This window comes from Cololabis saira, chromosome 6, assembly GCF_033807715.1.
Source record: "Cololabis saira isolate AMF1-May2022 chromosome 6, fColSai1.1, whole genome shotgun sequence".
NCBI lineage: Eukaryota > Metazoa > Chordata > Actinopteri > Beloniformes > Belonidae > Cololabis > Cololabis saira.
Window position 1 is genome coordinate 7,622,038 of NC_084592.1, and position 21,270 is coordinate 7,643,307.

At 38.7% G+C, this 21,270-nt stretch overlaps 1 protein-coding gene across 4 annotated transcripts in view; it reads left to right on the forward strand.

Moving 5' to 3' along the window:
• The window catches only part of sema5ba (sema domain, seven thrombospondin repeats (type 1 and type 1-like), transmembrane domain (TM) and short cytoplasmic domain, (semaphorin) 5Ba), a 310,185-nt gene that overhangs the window by 181,533 nt on the left and 107,382 nt on the right, over positions 1-21,270 (forward strand). For all 4 annotated transcript variants that reach the window (XM_061723153.1, XM_061723155.1, XM_061723156.1 and 1 more), the window contains 3 exons: positions 5,991-6,053; positions 8,049-8,147; positions 8,257-8,470. In XM_061723153.1, the coding sequence (XP_061579137.1) occupies positions 5,991-6,053; positions 8,049-8,147; positions 8,257-8,470 (376 nt within the window). The remainder of the gene's footprint in view (positions 1-5,990; positions 6,054-8,048; positions 8,148-8,256; positions 8,471-21,270) is intronic.

Here is a 21,270-nt window from a genome sequence, read left to right on the forward strand (position 1 = left end):
AAACTTTCTGAAGCTTAAAGTTTAACAGCTTCCATGTAAAAAGTGACAGAGAAGGTTGAGGCTCCCCTAAGAAATGCTTAAACTTTGGCATAAAGAGAGTTTTGCTCAAGACGTCTTGTCTAGATGAAATGAAGAATAGAACATTCTGCCTTTTGTTACTGATGAAGTCAAATGACTTTCCCCACATTCCTGTCTCCACCACCAGTTGCAGGTAGTAGCATCCTTTTCCATCAGCTATGACAACTTACTCAACTGTTACTTAAATGAAAGCAATCCTTATTCAATCTTTATTTACTTTGGGATCAGTGTAAAAGATTAGCATAGGTTTGATAAAAGAAATGTGCTTACAATTCACTAATACTTAACTTTAATGTTAACTTGCTCATAATTTAAGTTTTCTTGTAGCTACTCTACATTTCCAATGACTTGAATTAGTCAAACATTTAATTGACTGTCAAATGTTCTACCACAGTTAGATGGAAAATCTGTTTGATAGGAGTATTTAACTCGACTTTTTAGGCATATTTAAAGTTGATTACACTGGAGAACATGGAACACATGCATTTGTCAGACACAGGTTTAATGTTGCTATTTCTTTATATTTAAAAAAAAGTTTGTTTTATGTTCTTTTTGTGTCTTAACTCTTTATCAGAAATACAATTATACTTGGAAATGTCACCCACTCTCTCATTGAGAAGTTTACAAATTCCAAACATTTAAGTATTCTCTAAAGAAAAGCCTAATTTAACATTACGTTAACAAATATCCGAATATGAGAGTACAGTTGCATTAGTGTCCTGCAGGGAAAACTATGCAGTAAATAAGAACCTTAAAAACAACATGGACTATTTTTTTTCTTTCTCCAGCATCAGAATGTCCAGCTCTTATTTATTCCGCCGGTGGCAGCTCGGCCACCAACGGTTGGAGCTGAGGGAAGGTATTTGAGGGGAAGGATGTTGAGTTATAATCGGTGTTCTCACAGGCTGTGTGTGAGTGTGACATTGTTCCAGAGTGGTGTGAAGAAGATGAGATAGAGAGAGATGGGGGGGTGGGTGGCATTTTTTGGTGAAGGTCAGCAGGTTAAGCCAATGGGGATTCTTAGACATGGGGCCCTGCTGAAAAGATGCTAATTCTCCAAGCCATGATTCATCGGAAAGGCATCCATCCACTTGTGTGTGTTTTTCTGTTTTTTTCCTCTTTTTTTGGAATGACGTCATGCCATTAGTCCCCGGGCTGTCACGGGCTGACAGGCAGGGGCTGTGGAGGAGCAGGGTTTTCAATTCAACAGCCACATTGATGGACTGCTGCAGAGGAGGCGGGGCTTCTCTCTGAATGGCAGTCGGCGTGTTCTCCGCTGCGCTCAGGGGAGTCTGTGTTGACTGTTTGGTAGAAGCAATGGCCGTCACTGCAACGTCGAGCTCCTGCAAAGCACCCTAGCTACTTTTGATATTGTTACTTTCAGTACTCGAGTTGTAAAAAAAAAATCAGGGGGGATAGTGGATTTTATCATATGGGGACAGATAATTTGTGCTGATTACAAATAATATAATATATTACAAATAATAGCAGTGACCAAAACACCTGCAGAAATACTGCAGGAATGACATAGCAGCAGTTAAATGCAGCCTTCTGTAAGCTTTAAATATCCACTGGGCTTACATCAAATACATCAAAACAATAAAAACAGTTTTCTGAACTTATCAATATGACTCTGTCCTTCACATGATAAGTAACATGGATCACTGCAAAAACTCACAATCTTACCAAGAATATTTGTCTTATTTCTAGTTAAAATGTCTCATTTTAGTAAAAGAATCTCATTACATTTAAAACAAGACTCATCACTGGAAAAAACAACAATTTTCACCTGTTTCAAGTAGATTTTCACTTGAAATAAGTAGAAAAAACAAGATTTTTAATAAATAAGTATAATAAAATAAGTAGAAAAATCTGCCAGTGGAACAAGATTTGTTTGCTTGTAATGAGAAGATAAATCTTGTCCCACTGGCAGATTTTTCTACTTATTTCAAGTGAAATTTACTTGAAACAGGTGAAAATTGTCAAATAAGTTATTTTTCTGGTGTTATTTTTCTGGTGATGACTCTAAATGTTGAAATAGCAGTAAAACCACATTCATTGATGAAATGACATAAGGGATGGAAAGGGGCAGTTTTACAGGGGGGATGATTTGGACCGTTTTTATTTCAGGGGGGGATGCCATCCCCCCTCATCCCCCCTCATCCCCCCTCAACTCCAGTACTGGTTATTTTCATGTACAACATATTGAGCTCAAGTTTCACTTTAATCACAGTTTACTTCCATAGCTGTCCCCAGCTGCTGTGTGTTTCTGCGCTCCGGTCTGCGGCAGGTTAATTGAAGGGAGCTGCTGTGGGAGACGGGGAGATGAGCTGTAACTATCAATATGGGCCAGAGCCACTTACCAATGTTCTACCGGCTACAGGGGCTTAATATAGCTTTATGACGCTAATGGATTTGTCTCCATCTCACCTCTAACCACACTTGCAAATGGTGGCATAGGTTTCATCTGGTTCTCAAACTTACTTTTTTCAGCATTAAAGCTTAGAGTATTGCTCTTATCTTTTTTCAATGTAAAATAAGATGATGCAAGTAAGAGGAAAAGGTTCCTTACCTCTGTTGCTATGTGTCTACTTTATCATCTAATGTTGGGGAAAGGGGGTTTATAGAAGAAGAGATGTATGAATGCGTTTTTTTTAGGGCAGAGTTGGAGCTGTGATCAATCAAGCTGACGACAACTATTTCCACTTAGAGATTAGAATAATTAATTCTACAAATGTGGCTAAAGTGAAGGGTACAGTCAGGTGGATACATTTGATTAAAAAGACCAGGAAATTGAAAATGCTTTTTGGTACTTCATTGCAAATAATTAGCAATCTGTCAATCAATCCATCCATTATTTTTGGTAACTTCTTCATCCTGTATTCTAACATTTCTGTTCAGTAAACTTGAAATAAGCACGTTTTCACTGTACAAAACTTGGAACTGATGTGAATTTGTGGCCAATATGAATGTCAGCTTTTTGTTTCCTGACAAGTTCACAAATCTTTATTTGTATTTGTCTCCGTCAATTACAGTTGCCTGTTTATCATAAATAATAACCTTTGTGTAAAACTAAAAAGCTTTAGTTTTGAGATGGCAGCATGTCTTGGGGACGGTTGCCCCAATAGTATTGACTTGGTTAAACGCCGATGTTTTAATTCAAAACAAAGTAAGGATTCAAACTGAGTGTTTTTTAATTCATACTTAGGTCAGGATAAAAAGCTCATGTACAAAAAATTAATTCAGTACATTACAAAAACGATTTGTTTTTAATAAAAGCTGCAGAAGTTGTTCCTGGTGGCTGTAATTGGCTAGTGTTATTATAGGTGTCATCACATTTACAAGTTTCATTTTGGTAAAGCAGTGTATTTTCTAGAAATATAAACTTATCATCAAAGTAGTCACCCTGAAACCATGAGAACAATATGCAAATCTTAGTCTTAGTCATTAGGTTGTGCATAATGTTGTTCAACCTGTTTTTTTTTACTCATAACAAATAATTTATGCCGATGGGTGATGATCCAAAACGGTGAAGTTCCACTGCTCCGAGCGAAATAAGAAATGTTTTTGTATGCATCAACGTTCAAACTTGATATTTTGTTTTTAGAACAGCTTCTGTAGCTCTATTAAGTTCCCATCAGGTGCATTAGATCCTTTATCTCTATTTAAATTATTGAAATCCTACCTGCTCTAGAAAGATGATCTAAAATAAAGTGATTAAATGAGAACTATTACTCTCCCAGCAGAACTACTCACTCTCAGGGCTTTACCGTCTTTGGCTCTTCCGCTGAACGTTAATTAAAATAAAATGTGAGGGAATGGGCGAGGCAAATTCAGTGAAGACGTTCACGACATTAGCTGATGAAGATTAGCTTCTCTGAGGATCTTTAAAACAACAACAACAACAACAACAAAACTCTCGAGGTCTTTGTTTGTTCTGACCCAGTTTGGTGTTGACTCTTGGTTTACAACAATTGGCAGGCTTCAATGAAACTTGGATCGAAACCGACTCAGAAGGCACTTCATAAGATCTAGATAGTTATTTCTTGTGAAGGAACAAATTCCTTTTGGGAGAGAAACATATAGGCTCACAACACTGTTATATAAAGGTATAAGCAGTACTGGAGTTGAGGGGGGATGAGGGGGGATGAGGGGGGATGGCATCCCCCCCTGAAATAAAAATGGTCCAAATCATCCCCCCTGTAAAACTGCCATCCCCCCTTTCCATCCCTTATGTAATTTAATCAATGCATGTGGTTTTACTGCTATTTCAACATTTAAAGTCATCACCAGAAAAATAACACCAGAAAAATAACTTATTTGACAATTTTCACCTGTTTCAAGTAAATTTTCACTTGAAATAAGTAGAAAAATCTGCCAATGGGACAAGATTTATCTTCTCATTACAAGCAAAAAAAGCTTGGGTGCTTCCTTTAAATCAAAGTTCAACAAAAAAAGAAATTGTATTGTGGGACATTATGTATTAAGGTGGATTTCAGTGCAAAAACATGCATCCACGCATTATTGGTTCCCAGTCCAACACAGTTTGCATTTGTTCTTTGAGCTCTTTTGATGCATGAATCTGGATACACTCCACACTGCAAAAACTCAAAATCTTACCAGGAATATTTGTCTTATTTCTAGTCAAAAAATCTCATTACACTTAAGAGTCATTACCAGAAAAATAACTTATTTGACAATTTTCACCTGTTTCAAGTACATTTTCACTTGAAATAAGTAGAAAAATCTGCAAGTGGGACAAGCTTTATCTTCTCATTACAAGCAAAAACATCTTGTTCCACTGGCAGATTTTTCTACTTATTTTAAGTGAAAATCTACTTGAAACAGGTGGGTTTTTTTTTTTCCAGTGGTGAGTCTTGTTTTAAGTGTAATGAGAATTTTTTTTACTAAAATGAGACATTTTAACTAGAAATAAGACAAATATTTTTGTTAATATTTAGAGTTTTTGCAGTGATCCATTTTACTTATCCTGTGAAGGACAGAGTCATATTGATAAGTTCAGAAAAGTGTTTTTTATTGTTGTGTTTTGATGTATTTGATGTAAGCCCAGTGGATATTTAAAGCTTACAGAAGGCTGCATTTAACTGCTGCTATGTCATCCCTGCAGTATTTTTGCATGTGTTTTGGTCACTGCTATTATTTGTAATATATTATATTATTTGTAATCAGCACAAATTATCTGTCCCCATATGATCAAATCCACCATCCCCCCTGATTTTTTTTACAACTGGAGTACTGGGTATACGTCTAGTTAAACTTCATGCTTTAGGAAGTGAAATGAGAGAGGCTGAGGAGATGGGAGAGGATGGATAAATGAGGCCAGTAACACACCACAAAGCAGCGCTCTGGAACCTGCTGGTACACTCGGTGCCAAGTGAGGGCCAACTCTCAAGCCCTTCAGCCGGAGCCAGTGCAGCACTAGCGGCCGGGCCGGCCGTGTATGCATTAGTGTGTTTGCAGTGCAGTCGTGGAGTGCTGCTGCCTGCATCCATAATTAAGCCCAAGACATAACCATCACCAGGAATATAATTGGCTCGTAGGAGTGATGAGGGGGTGGCGGGGTGGAAGTGAGCGCTGCAAACTTTCTGTGAGAGAGAGAAGAAAGGAACAGAAGAAAGCCATTTACATGCTAATGCTGTCCTCAGCCCTTCAGCTGCCTCGTTGCGTGCCTCGCTCGCTACCCTCGAATGAGCTTTTTGCTGGCAAGCTATTCGCCATGTTTACACAATAAACAAACAGCAGTGAGGTTAAAGTCTTTTCATGCGACTTTTTTGAGAAGGCCTACATCAACAGTCAGCCATTGCATAACTGTTGAAGTGTCCTACGAACTTAGCGGGGACTGGTTTTCGGCCTTTTTGTCATCCCTTTGTCACCTTGTGTTTGTTTCCTAGGCAACGGAGTGGGCACCGGACGAGGAAACCAGGAGGTCCTGTCAGAGCAAAGGCAAAACAGAGGTAACCTCTATTACAACCCCAATTACAGCACTTCATGTCAGCACTGCAGCTCTTACAGTGAAGCCGTTTTTTGATATCTTCTGGTCATTCGGTGAGGCCCTCGCGGGGTCTCTTGGGAGGTCTCTGAGCAGCCGAGCTATTTCAGACCCTTCAATCAAGAGTTGTTTTGCTACCAGTGAAAAGAAACCACAAAGACAGGGAAAGAAAATGTGCATGAGCACCTAAGGTGAGATAGTGAGATGGTGAAAATGTCCTTTGAAACACATTCCAACAACAGCCGGTGTGATCTGTTGACTTGCGTAGATATGATATCGCAATATCATATTTGTCTCCCAAACTGTCTATAGAGGGAATGTGCATGACGTCACAGATGAGACTTCACAGCAGGTTACGTCCACTGAGTGTCAGAAAGATTGATTGACAGAAAGACTGAGTGTCAGAAAGACTGAAGCCCCTTTCACACAGCCAGTTCGAGGCGGGAACGTTGCGCCTTTAAGCCGCCTCGCTGTTCTGTGTGAAAGTCACGGAGGCGGAATGGGGGGGCCAAGTGGCCCCACCAATAAGCCGGCAGCGGAGGTAGTCACAGAGCCGAAACGGGGTCTGTGTGAATGACACAGCCGCCATGCCGGGGCCAGCCGGGGCCAGCGCTGACGCTGTCGTCACGCCTCTGATTGCGGAACGCCGGCATGCTGTGTGAATTTACAGACGGGAGCGGCGTTATGCCGGCGTTGTATGGTTCTGTGTGAACCAACAAAGGCGGCGTATTGGCAGGACTTCTTTACACCAATATTGCGGAATCTCTGTGTGAAAGGGGCTTGAGTGTCAGAAAGACTGAGTGTCAGAAAGACTGAGTGTCAGAAAGACTGAGTGTCAGAAAGACTGAGTGTCAGCGTAAACTTTCAGTTTGAGCAACTGGAAAACATCTAAAATGGGAAAGAGCTGTTGTGCGATCGACTGTGCTCATAGATTTAGCAAGAAATTGTAGTTATCGTTTTACAGACTGACGAAAAATAAGCTTAAGAGAGACAAATGGATCGCTGCAATTCACAGAAACAACTGGATTCCAGGCACCGAAACGTGGATTTGTGGTTCCCATTTTGTATCAGGTAATGTTGGATTTTTGGGTAGCTAACGTTAAACGGTCAAATCATAAAGTTCGGTGTCGTCATCACTTTAATTTCTACAACAAATCCTGCCTTGAAGTCGGACCCAGCGTCAAGACTTTTGTAAGCCTTCAAGCTTTGCTTCGTGTATTTCCCCGGCGTAGAAATTAAGTACATATAAATATCAGGAAACTGGATTCGTGGCCAAATATTAATGTCCATGGACCACTGGTTCTTGGTAAATGTACCAAATATTAATGTCCATGGACCACTGGTTCTTGGTAACTGTACCAAATATTAATGTCCATGGACCACTGGTTCTTGGTAACTGTACCAAATATTAATGTCCATGGACCACTGGTTCTTGGTAACTGTACCAAATATTAATGTCCATGGACCACTGGTTCTTGGTAACTGTACGGGTCACTGTCAAGTCCAACTGCCTTTAATTTAAGCCCATAATCGGCTGTTATCTCGTCTTCTCCACTAGTTGCAGACATTTTTGCCACTCGAGTAAGGGGGCGTACGTGGGGAAGTGACATCAATGCATAACTCGTGTTTCGTGAAGGGCAATACCAAACTTCTTACCAGCAGAGACCAATAAATCATTTTCCTGCTTTTATTAAAACTAATTTTACTTTTTGTTTAGAAATACTTACTGTAGTACATCTCTTGACGTCACAAATGGGCCTCCATTTAGTTGTCAACCCTCATTCATATATTCAAACAATGAACTCACTCACAAAAGCTGCAGACACCAGACTGCATGGTGGTAAAGTCCCAGAAGATTTGGGCCATTGTTCTTCTCTGAAATGTACCAAATGGTGAAAAAAGGAGCAGAATTACTTTTTATTATTTTGTAAGCATTTCTTCTTTCCTTTCTCCTCTGCAGATGGAATGTCAGAATTACATCAGGGTCCTGTTGGTGAACAAAACAGAAGTCATGACCTGCGGCACAAATGCTTTCCAGCCACTGTGCACCACCAGAGAGGTAAAGTGAAGTTTGCATTTTTGAGGGTAACTTTGGGGGGAAATTCATTGATTTTCTTCATGTTCCTGCTGTTTTCACTCCATCGCCCTCGTCTTTGTCTGCATCGCAGGTGGGCAACATGAGCAGGGTGCTGGAGCGTGTCAACGGCGTGGCGCGCTGCCCGTACGACCCTCGTCACAACTCCACGGCGGTAGTAACGGAGAGTGGAGAGCTGTACGCTGCTACTGTCATCGACTTCTCGGGCCGTGACCCCGTCATCTACAGAAGCCTGGGCGGCATGCCGCCCCTGCGCACGGCCCAGTACAACTCCAAATGGCTCAATGGTACAGTAAAAACACTTGGTCACACTGAAATGTTATTTTTAGAGCTGGGATTGTATCATGTTAATTAAGATGAATTAATTACAGAAAAATAACGCTAATACTGATGCACAGGATTCAACATGAGAAACAACAATGGAAACCGATGCCACTGCAAAAACTCAAAATCTTAAGAAGAATATTTGTCTTATTTCTAGTTAAAATGTCTAATTTTTAGTCAAAAACTCTCATTACACTTGAAACAAGAGTCATTACCAGAAAAATAACTTATTTGACCATTTTCACCTGTTTCAAGTACATTTTCACTTAAAAAAAGTGGAAAAAATCTGCCTATGGAACAAGATTTTTTTTGCTTTTTTGCTTTTTGCTTTGTTCCATTGGCAGATTTTTTCTACTTATTTCAAGTGATATCTACTTGAAACAGGTGAAAATTGTCAAATAACAAGTTATTTTTCTGGTAATGAGTCTTGTTTTAAGTGTAATGAGATTTTTTGACTAAAAATGAGACATTTTAACTAGAAATAAGACAAATATTATTGTCTTGTTGCTGGCTTCGGTGGGCGGAAATTTTAGTTTTGAAAAACTACCGACTGGAAACCTGGATAAAAGCACAGTTGTGTGCAAATTGTGCAAGAAATAATTTGCCTTTCACCGGAGCTTTTCCAGCCTTCGCTACCACCTCAATGCCAAACATGTTGCAGCGAGCAGAGACGACGAGAAAGAATAGAAAGTTTACAAAAAGTCCTGTAAAAGCTTGAATATAGCTAACTTGAATATAAGTTTGTGCCTTGTGGACAATGCAATCATATTCCTATTATTCATATTGCACTTTATGTTAACACTCAGTTATCAAAATAAACACAATTTTGTTGTTTAAGCTCATTTATGTGTCAAATCAATGATTCAGTCATATACCAAAATCCATTTAAATTGAACAATGTTGCTTCTCGTGTCAAATATTGATATGCGATTAATTGCGAGACACTGGCAGAATTTTTTCTAAACAAACATAACTATTGAAGCATTTCAAGGAGATAGAGCAGGTATTTTGAAGGAGTTCAGTTGAAATGCTCAGTTAGAGTAACAACTTTGTATTAGTGCTGTGTTTCAGAATCAGTGTTTGCTTTTTGTTTTGTATCGGGTGGGAGAGATCTCAAAGGACTAGTCATCTGATCTGCTGAAGCTTTGGCGGATTTACAAATAATCCACACAAAAGTTGTTTCAAGCAATCTCTGAAAAGCTCTGCTGTTGTTCTAAAAATGTTTTCCCAGGTGTCTTTGGAGCAGCAGATGGGCCAAGCAGGCACTCTTTCTTCTAGCATGATCCCCTCTTGTTTTATTGCTGGGATGGATCAATCCAACCAGATTACAAATACCGTTCTGGTCTGAAGTGTGTGTAACACACAGCACAGGTTAGGTACAGGAATAGGTGGGATTTATGCAGAGGTGGGTAGAGTAGCCAAAAATTGTACTCAAGTAAAAGTACTGTTACTTCAGAATCATATGACTCAAGTAGAAGTAAAAAGTAGTCATCCAAATAATTACTTATTAGTAAAAGTAAAAAAGTACTTGGTGAAAAAACTACTCAAGTACTGAGTAACTGTTGAGTAACGTCTGATTTATTTTTTTAACACAACCATTCAAACAGACAAAAGTATAAAATAATCATCTTCTGCCAAATTAAATCAATAAAAAAAAAAATAATAAATTAAAATAATCTTAAAGTAAATTAAAGTACTTTAATAAATAATACAATAAATAAAATATACCAGAATAAAAAAATAAATTAAGCACAATAGCACAAAATTTCAAGCCTTTTTACTTTTCTTTTATAACCAGGCAGAACTAGAACAAGCCCATGAACTCATAGAAACTCTGTGTGTGTTTGAGTCTGTGTAAATGTGACAAAACATGCAAAAACAAACATTTTTCCCAAAGAATCACCCAGTGATGTCATGAGATTGACGCGTACGCGGATAAAAGGGATAAAAGAAAAGTAACAGCTCAACGTAGCCTAATGTAGCGGAGTAAGAGGAACAGTTTCTTCTTCACAAATCTACTCAAGTAAAAGTAAAAAGTATAGTGATTCAAAACTACTCCTAAAAGTACAACATTTCCCAAAACTTACTCAAGTAAATGTAGCGGAGTAAATGTAACTCGTTACTACCCAGCTCTGGATTTATGAAACACCTGCAAAGCGATCTACCCTGCAGGTCTCTGTATCAATATAAATATCAATACTCTCCCTGTTGCCGACAATGTGCCTCTTCCTGTGGACTAGGGGTGTAACAATATATCGTGCCACGAAATTTCGCGATACAAAAATGTCACAATACGTGTCGTGGAGGTGACAGAGTGTATCGCGATATTGGGTTATTATTAATCTATTGTGTTGACTAGAAACGCGCATCCGACCACGACCGCGGCCGGACCGCGCGGACCAAAATCTTCCTCCGCTCAGAATAAACTAGTCCCGTTTTGCGGTCCCGTTTTGAGGTCTGAACCTTTACTTATGTAAGTCTGGTGTAGAGTTAAGCCTTACCTTATTAAATTAAACCTTTTTGGGGTGGTGAGTAGGATAAACACGGGGACAACTTCTGCTGAGTTCCAGTGTACTTCAATGTCCGCTCAACAGTGTAGGATTTTAGAACATCAACACAGCACCTAGTGCTGTATCACTCCGCCCAATCTAAAACATACTAATCACTACAGAAACTGACTAGTGTCATTATAGTCCCTGATTTACAGAATATAAAGAATATATTTATAAAATAATGAACCCTGAATTACCAAAATAACCTTCTTAACAAAAATAAATCTCCTCTTACACTAATAAGGTGAGCATGAATCAATCTTTTTTATGATGTAAAATTGTATGTATTTATTTACTTGTATTTATTTATTTAATTTTAGTTGTTAAATTTCTGGAAAAGAAAAAAGTCAAATCATACATGAGAGAAACTATTCAGTTTGTGGCAAAATATTTGTACTTGTATGAAACTGAAGATGCATAATGCAAACCTGACATTTACTTTTAGTTCAGTTTGTGGAAAATGGTTGGCCTGGCTTTCTCTTTAAAACTTAAACAGTTATAAAGCATTACAAACTGGAACAATAGGGAAAATGCACAGTATTATTTTGTATTTTGTGTCTTTCAAATAAAAGAAAATGTCCTCATGACTACCTCATTCAAGGTTGTTAAAAAAATAATATATCGTATCGTATCGTTATCGTGACCTCAATATCGTGTATCGTACCGTATCGTGAGATTAGTGTATCGTTACACCCCTACTGTGGACACTCTGATACAAAAGTTCATTCAGACACATCCAACTTTAGCTTAAGTGCAGATGAGTGTTCAGTGGAAAGAGACTGTCATTGAGTTGCTTTAGTAAAATGTTCAGGAGCACATATAGACACCAACTCTTATGGAGGTCTACAGATTGGTGAAGTGGGAGGAGTTATTTTAAGCAAATGTAGTTCTGGAAGTAAAGGTCAGGTCGTGTTCTGGTGTCAGATAATGTGAGATGACTAATGCTTTGGGCCCTTTTTAAAACTGGTGAATATGGAAGTCAGAATAAAGAGGATTTAGCGAAAGGATGATTATTAGACCATCTCATTAAATTAACTCCTTCAATACTCTAACCACCATAAGATTTCAATTTTCAGCTTAATGTCATTGCAATTTCTCCTTTTTTTTGCCCTCTATGGTTCAGGACCATAGACAGCGCCTGAGAATGAGAGAACATGCAATCAATACAGAGAGCTTTTTAATCATTTTTGTTATTTTTAGTATGGGAATTTAACAGTAGCAGCTCTTTAAAGCTTGGCATATGAAATAATAGTAGAAAAGTAGCGCAAGAGAATAAAAAGATAGACGTAGATAGAAAAGTCTCTTTTTTCCAATGAATTAATTATTATTAGTCCGTTAAAAAAAAATCCTCCCCCAATATTTTGATAACAATTTCTAGAAATGTCCTTTTCTGTATCAAATTTGACACTTAGTGTATCAATACCATTTTATTTACTTTTTCATCGTATCCAACAGGTGTTCCATTAAGGTTTTAAGTTCTGTTCCTGCATACCAACTGCTCAACTTTGTGTATCACAGCCACATTACATGCAACTGCAAGCATTAAGAAGAAAAGCAGAGTTCCTTACATTATTTTTTTTTCACTTGCAGACTCTATGAACTGCTATTTTGTACAGTGAAGTCTAACTGATGCTAAGAGGTGTTTACTACAGTATTACTGTTGATTATGTGTTAATAGTACAGCTATATACAGCAAACTATGCAAGTATAAATACTTGACAGGAATTAACTTTAAAGGTGGTTAACAGAAGGGTTACTGGTAAATTTGTTGAATCTAACTATAAAATTTATAGTAAGGGCTAATTTCAAACTAGGTCAAAAGCATTTCCCTGTAATTAAACTGTTTTGATTTAGTCTATGAAATGTTATAAGAATCACTGGCTATATTTACAACACAGACGAAACGGCTTATTATTTCAAAAACGTTCTTCGTAAAAAAAGAGATATGTCAGTAAATATGTGTCTCCACCTGCTCAATAGGCCTGAAAACGCTGTAAAATACACGACAGGCCTGTTCCTGGTGCTGTGATGCTACGGCGAAAAGAAATAACAAAACATTGGGTATGCGCACGTGCAGAAATCTGTAAACAGAGAAAATGGCGGCAAGCACAGTGACGTGTATGACGAAAGTAGGAGAAAAAATATTTGAAAGGGGAAGATATTTTTTAATTGTGCACTTCGAGAAAAAAGTCGAAATGTTGAGATTAATGTTGAAATACAATTTCGAGAATAAAGTTGAAATACATTTTCGTGAATAAAATGGAAATGTCTCCTCATCCAATCCAGTTAGCAGAGCGACTGACAGCTATGCAGCAGCAGCCCTAACTAACTAACTAACTAACCAACTAACTAACTAACTAACTAACTAACTAACTAACTAACTAACTAACTAACTAACTAACTAACTAACTAACATCCTTGGAGTGGAACATTAAGGGGACATTTCTGTAGTTATGCAACTGCATATGTGTGATATGCGTTTCAAATCAATATCGTCATCAAATTTTGACTTTTTTCTCAACATTTCAACTTTTTTCTCGAAATTGTACTTCAACATTATTCTTGACATTTCGACTTTTTTCTCAAAGTGCATAATGAAAAAAAAATCTTCCTCCTCTAAAATATGACTTGTATTTTTCTCTGGCCCTGATACTCTTCCGTACGATAGCATTTCAGAAAAGTTGGGTAGTAACGATGGAGCCGTGTTAACGGCACCTTCAGATCTTTCCACTCTGGAACCTGGTTTCAAAAATGATTGTTTACAGACCCCCAAATGCCAGTGTGGATGACTGCTGGTTTTATGAAAAACCTTTGGGTCTGAGCTTGTCTTCATGTGGACGAGGCCACAGTAAAAATATCCTGGATATTCAAGGCAACTTTGTGAAATGCTCTGACCTGTGAAAGCCACGTTTGAAAGTCGGAAGTGCAGACAAATACCCAAACTCACAGTCCTGCAATAATGAATATTAATTAATCTGTTCCTCCTCAGGACTGTAGCTGTATATCTAAGTTTTTGCCAGGAATTAAAAAATAAGCCCTTATGTTTAAGGTCTTGGGGTATGGCTCTACATCTTTTCCTCATTTATTAAACAGGGATGTATGCATATGTTAATCAAGCCCTGCCTATATCTCTGCTAATTAACAAATACAGTAATACTCTCCTGCCGGTGCCCTGTGACTCTGCAGAACTTATCTGCAATATGCAAATGCTTGTTCTAATATTAGGGTAACTGTAATATTTGAACCAGAAAGTGATTCTCAAGAAGAGGAAGCTGGAAAGTTGCTGGAAGCGGAAGGTTGTATGTAATGAAAGTATCAGAATAGTAGTTCATACTGTTCATACCGTCTCCCACTTCATTTGTTTCTCACTGGGGCTGTACGATTTTGGAAAAAATTCTTATTGCGATTCTTTTTTTTCCCCAATTTAATATGCAACTTTCTTTTCTTCAATAAATCTAATGAATGAATTTAATATAAAACACAATATAGTTATAATAGTTAGTAGTTATAACAATATAATAATGAGTTTAACATTTTCTTCCAAAGACTAGGCATCTTTGTTTTAGGTCTTGCATATTTTAATTTAGCCAGTAAATACAAAATACAAACTAATAATATCATTAATGCTTTTTTTTTTAAGAAAGTTTCAAGATTACTTCAACACCACAAACTAACAGATCTATTACTTCAAAGATATGTAAATTAGATTTTACAAAATATTTAATATTGGGACCAATAAAAACAGTGAAATTGAACTATTTTTGATTTTCACAAATCGAATAATAAAAAAATTAGGAGCGACACACAACATTTCGGGCAATGATCCCCATCTTTGGCTTGTCTGGCGCAATAACGCTGGACATCTGCCTATCGTCCATGGCTCTGGTGTTTGTATGTTGTTTTAACCCAGAAGCCGTCGTGCAGCAGAGTAAAGCGCCGCATGAAGAGTCACTCTCGCGTCACGTGACAACCCTATAATCTATAATCTTATGATATTGTGATATTATCGCAAATGCAATGAATCGTTCAGCCTTATTTCTTACAGCACATGCAAGTTATCTGTCCCCCTGGCAGCGGTTAGGATTGGTCCCTCCTATATTTTAAATGGCACATTCAGCCTCTCTGCCTTTGCCACTTAGCCTGTACATTTAGCTTTATAGTTTCAGAGCAGAAATCCACAGCCAAAACTTTCTTCATGATATATTGTAAAACATTAAGAAAATAAAAAAAAATAATAACATGTTAACAAGGTTGAAAACGTTTTTTTTCTTCCCAAGGGGGGGAATTTCCTTTCAATTATTGCAGAATTAACTAATCGTGAGTCTAAACATGATATTCTCTGAACAGGTGACTCGGAGACAGGAGGTAGTTTCTTTAAAACTAGGAATGGAGAAGTAAGAATTATAAAATGGAGTGAGAGCAAGGGTGGTTGAGACTGAAGATTGTTTGTGCGGTTGTGATAGAGGAGAGATAAAGAGTTTATAGGGAAGAGAACAGAATGAGGGAGAAGCGGAGTATAGACTGACGAGTCAGTGAGCGATGTAATTATTCCTCACAGCACGGAGAGGCTGAAATTACAACACACAGCATGTGCCACACCATGTGTGCTGCATCTGCATACGAGTGTGTGCTTGTGTCTAAGTAGTGCAGACAATGCAGCAGCTGCAAGTGCTTCCATGTTCCAAACAGCTTTAAAGCACTGAGTCCGTCTTTAGACAAGGTGAGTCAGGGAAAGATAAGTAACTAAGTAGTGGGTATTCCCATTAGTATAAACCAGCTGTCTGTGTTGGTCTCCGTCTCAGCACTCCACGCTTGCTTTGACTCATTGGTGGAGTCTGTGAGGGTTATGGAGTTGTTTTCCCACTGGATTTGGAGTGTGAATGAAAATCTAATATCCATCTTCAAGCTTCTCCAGCGCCGGAGAACCCCAGACATAGAAGGTCCTTGATCTAATCTGTCTCCCCCCTTATTTATTAGACTGGGAGCCTGCCCGGTGCTGAGCAACTGGTTCCCATCATGCATCTGAATGAACAACAGATTTGCCTGTGAAACAATCTACACATAAGAATTTATGGGTTTACATGAGAAGTTTAATTCCTCTTTAATTCAGAATTGGCATTAAATTTGATTTAAAATGAGTAAAAATGACCATGTAAACACCTAATTCTGAATGAAAATGGACATTCCGAATTAGACTTAATTCCGAAGTAAGTGGCTGGTTTATTCCGATTTTAAATCTGAATAGAATAATTCCAGATCATGTATACACTCATTCCTCTTTAAATTAATCCCGGTCTTTCTTTCTGCTCGTTCCGTCCCCGTCTGTCTCCATGATCTTATATTCCACGCTGGGCTGGTTTTCCAAACAAAGTTTCAAGATGGCAGCACGCAGTAAACAGTGGGCAAGAGCAGAGACCATTTATTTAATAAATAGCTTGGAGGACCTGGAAATAATTAAAAGAACAGATGGAAACAGGAAACATCAAAATTGTAAGCTTTTCAAAGTTGTAGCGGCTAAGTTTGTTTTTCTTCCGGTAGTTTAACTTCCGGTCCCCCCCCTATCCAATCAGAACCTTCCCAACCCCCAGACCTGGAGAGGAATTGGAGAAAGACCATCAAACGTGTTTTTCATGTAAACCTCAATTCAGAATTACTATTTCCATGTAAACTCAAAGGAAAATAGTTTAATTCTGAATTATTTAATTCTGAATAATTAATTCCGAATTAAAAAAACATCATGTAACCGTGGCCACTCTGTTTCTCCCAGTCCCCTCTTGACTTTACATATAGCGGGAACTTATTCATCTGTTACTTGTCCACAGCTTGTATATAAAGCGTATTTGGATCACAAGCATGGATAATAATGAAAAATAAATACATAAAACTTTGTGGGCCAATTGTAATGTGATTGGTTTAGCTGTTGATGAGCATTTAACCGTAAACTTTAACTTACCAGCAACTGCAGCAGTTGAACTTGGTGTTAAACTGCAGCGGTTGCATAAGTCAGTCACAGCGTCTTGAACTCCACTGACATTTACTCCTGTGGTTCAACCTGCAGCTGAGCTGCAGTCGGACTCTCCTCAGATTAAATGCCACAATAACCACTAGAAGTTTCTTTTCCTTCGTGTCTTAAAACTTGTAAGTTTTAACAGCCTTCGGAGTCATTTTTATAAAACACAAGGACGTGTATCTCACACTATGCACCAATATTTAATAACTATTGTTAACCCTCATTTAATCCCCTGTAGGGTGCTTCCTTTAAATCAAAGTTCAACAAAAAAACATTTATTTGTGGGACATTATGTATTAAGGTGGATTTCAGTGCAAAAACATGCATCCATGCATTATTGGTTCCCAGTCTAACACAGTTTGCATTTGGTCTTTGAGCTCTTTTGACGCATGAATCTGGATACACTCCACACTGCAAAAACTCAAAATCTTACCAGGAATATTTGTCGTATTTCTAGTTAAAATGTCTAATTTTTAGTCAAAAAATCTCATTATACTTAAAAAAAAGAGTAATTACCAGAAAAATAACTTGTTAAGTACATTTTCACTTGAAATAATTAGAAAAATCTGCCAGTGGGACACGATTTATCTTTTCATTACAAGCAAAAAAAATCTTGTTCCACTGGCAGATTTTTGTATTTATTTTAAGTGAGAATCTACTTGAAACAGGTGAAAATTGTTGTTTTTTCCCATGATGAGAAATAAGAAATATTCTTGTTAAGATTTTGAATTTTTGCAGTGCATAACCAAATACCCGCGCATGAGCGTTGCATCAATGCTTGACCATGACTTTATCTGACACTATGGGATGTCCTTTGCTGTTGCTTTTGTCACACAATTGAACGGCTAATCACATTTCTTCTTACTAGCTGCACAAGAAAGCCTAGTGACAGATAATGACCTGATAGGCCTGGTATTATAAGATTGTCTGCTTGCACGTAACAATAATCAGCTTTTCCTTTATCTTGCTTAAATCCAAGATCCTTTGGCCGCTTTTAATATTATTTTTAGTGAGTAAGAAATCAGTCTTGCACTTGAAATAATTGATTCCATGTAGGCTGTACTGAACCTGCAGGACTGTTTTTAAAATGTGTTGTTCTAGTTTCCAGAGGGTTTAACCGCATAACAGTTACAATGCAAACACATATAAACACATGAAACTTCACACTGAAGCTTAAGGTATGCATATCTTCAGTTCTGATCATAAACATGCTTCAAAACTACTGTAGTTTTACTGTATTTACTGCAGGCTGTACTAGTACAGCATGTTTCTGCCTGCAGGGCTGCTCTCCTGCCATTAGGAGTAACTGGATATCAAACCACCAGTTCTGTGATTACTGGAAGAAGTTTCTTAATCTTATTAACTAAATGCAGCCAAGATTTGTTTTTGTTATTTTTGTTTGTTAGTTTGTTTTTTAAACTGTGACCAATTAGAAAATATTCCCAATGAAAACGCTGAACATGCTGGATTTGCTAAATGATTGCAAATGTTTTCAAAACTTGCATTTGTCACTGTTGACTTTAATGACATTTTCATGATTTTAAATGTGCTTTTCAGGCTCAATCCTTTACACAGTCAGTTATGAGACCGGCCACAGCAGCTGCATGACTAGCTCTTTTATGGTTGAGGGGAGGATGAGAGAACTTGTGTAGCGGTTTTGAAGTCCAAACCCATAATTGCTAGATGTCCAGCATTTCAAAATAAAGCTTCATATCCCAACTTTTAAGAAGTCATGTAATCTTCCCCTGAATCCAGAGGCATTTTCCTGCACCCATTCACCACTTTTAACAAGTTAAGTTTAAATAATGACTACGTTTCCATTCAGTCAATAAACCTTTTCTAACCAGAATATTAGCAATAACCCGGTTACGCGGCCATGTAAACACCAATAACCTCTTTGAATAACCAGAATTTGCTCATATTCCGGTTTTTAAAAACCCGAAAATGAGCCCTGGGTTACTCTTTTTCTAACCCGAATATTGGGTCATGTAAACGCCAAACGGAATATCCCCATCAAACGGAACAGGAATTTTTTTTCTGCACATGCTCTGTTCGCAAGGAATCCTGGTCTTTTGAGTCCAGGAAGTTCTTATAAACACGGAGAAACACAAGACCAGGAGGAGACTAATCACTTCATAAATGTAATGAAGGATATGAACATTTCTGCATTTGTAGACGGTAGAAAGTACCGGGATAGCCAGATTTACAAGAAGGTGAGCGAAAAGTTGCGCGAAGCAGCATTTGTACAAACGCCAGACCAGATCAAGCTCCGCTGGAAGATGCTGAAAAAGGAAAACTACAGGAACAAGAAACAAAACCACTTCTACTGGGCTGTTGATTATCCTCCGTGCTGCTGTTATTGTTGTTGTTTTGGATTTGGATATTCAATTCAATTCAATTTTATTTGTATAGGGTCTAATACAACAAAAGTTGTCTCTAGACGCTTTCCAGAGACCCAGAACATAAACCCCTGAGCAATTTTTACATAAACAATGGCAGGTAAAAACTCCCCTAGTGGGAGAAAAACCTTAAGCCAAACAGTGGCAAGAAAAACTCCCCTTTAGGAGGGAAGAAACCTGGACCAGGACCTGGATCATAAGGGGGGACCCTCCTGCCGAAGGCCAGACTGGGGGAGTCAGGGACGTCAGCCGCACACAGCAGGCAGGTGGAAGCAGCAACGGGATGACCGGGGGTGGGGACTGCAGGCAGGTGGAAGCAGCAACGGGATGACCGGGGGTGGGGACCGCAGGCAGGTGGAAGCAGCAACGGGATGACCAGGGGTGGGGACCGCAGGCCAGCACCAGCTCCCAAGGCTCCGGCCCAATCATCAAGTCCCAGGTTGGGGTGCAGGGTCGGGGAAAGGTTGAGAAGGGGCAGGGCCAGGGAGAGGAGTCTTGACGGACAAACCTCTCCCCCGCCTGCCCGAGCCGTTACCCTGCCTCTCTCACTCCCACGCTGCAGGTTCCGGTGTTGTGCATTTAGAGATGCTCTACATACAGGAAGAATAAGCGGAAATGATGGTAATTGCGTCATGATGTTCTCCATGCGTCGCTAGTTTGATCCAGATATCCCAAATGATTAATCACCATGTAAACAGGGATAACCCTGTTTGCTCACGCATGGAAACAGATTATTCCCAATGTTTCAGTAACCGGAATATTGACCTTAACCCCAATTTTGACTGCATGTAAACGTAGTCATTGTTTAATATAAATTGGCCCGGTACAATAGTTCCTTGTAATCTTACTTGAAAACACCCATGCCAAAAATATGTCTTAAAGAGGAATCTTGGTGTTGACTCTTAACCGCTCGTCCAGTTTAAACATAATGAAGCTCTAAAGAATATCCCACCTTTCCATCACTGATTATTCCTGTTCCAGTCTTCCAGCATGTGTGATTGTTAAGTAGTCTTCCTCCTATCGCCGTGATTGTGTCTGATCTGAAGCATCATGGGATTTTTACTCCTCCAGAAACCAAGCCGCCTGTAAAATTGAACAATCTGTTTACCACACAGCAGGGTACTGGGAGAAAGTACGACTGCGTGTACCACATTTGCACCCACGCAGCTCCACTGATTTTTATGCAGAATGTGTCAGCTGCACCTGCCCTCGGGTTGACATGCATACTGTGCTGTGTTGTGCATAAACACAAGTATATCAACACAAACACTCTGGTATGTTTCCATGTAACCCCTCCAATCCAAAAGCACAGCCCAATGCATCACAAAGCGGAGACGTGCATAAAAAGAATTGAGCCCGTCATGGCCTTGAGCTGTATGGCTAGAAAAGCTAATGGATTAAGCCAATTTTCTCTTGTCAGCCTCTATTGTTGTAATTGTAAGCACGTGTGACACCACTTGTTTATTCATCTGGATGCTTGTTGGCACCAATTAACCCGCTGAATGGAAATGGAAATTAGACATCTTCATTAAAGTTTTTAGGCATACATATAAATAATAAATACTACATTTGTGTGTCATGCATAATGATATTATTTGGAATACACGCCGGGGATGAACTGATTAGGACCTCCAATTTATTGAATGTAAAATGGGATGTTAAATAGATCACCTGCTAAATTATCCAGCTCTGCTCAAAAACCCCTTTTTCTCCGCATTTGTGCAGGATAATCAGAGAGGGAGGCCTTTGTTAGCAGCTGACCTTTAATAAAACTTGATTACAGCTTCAAAAGGCCCGCATAC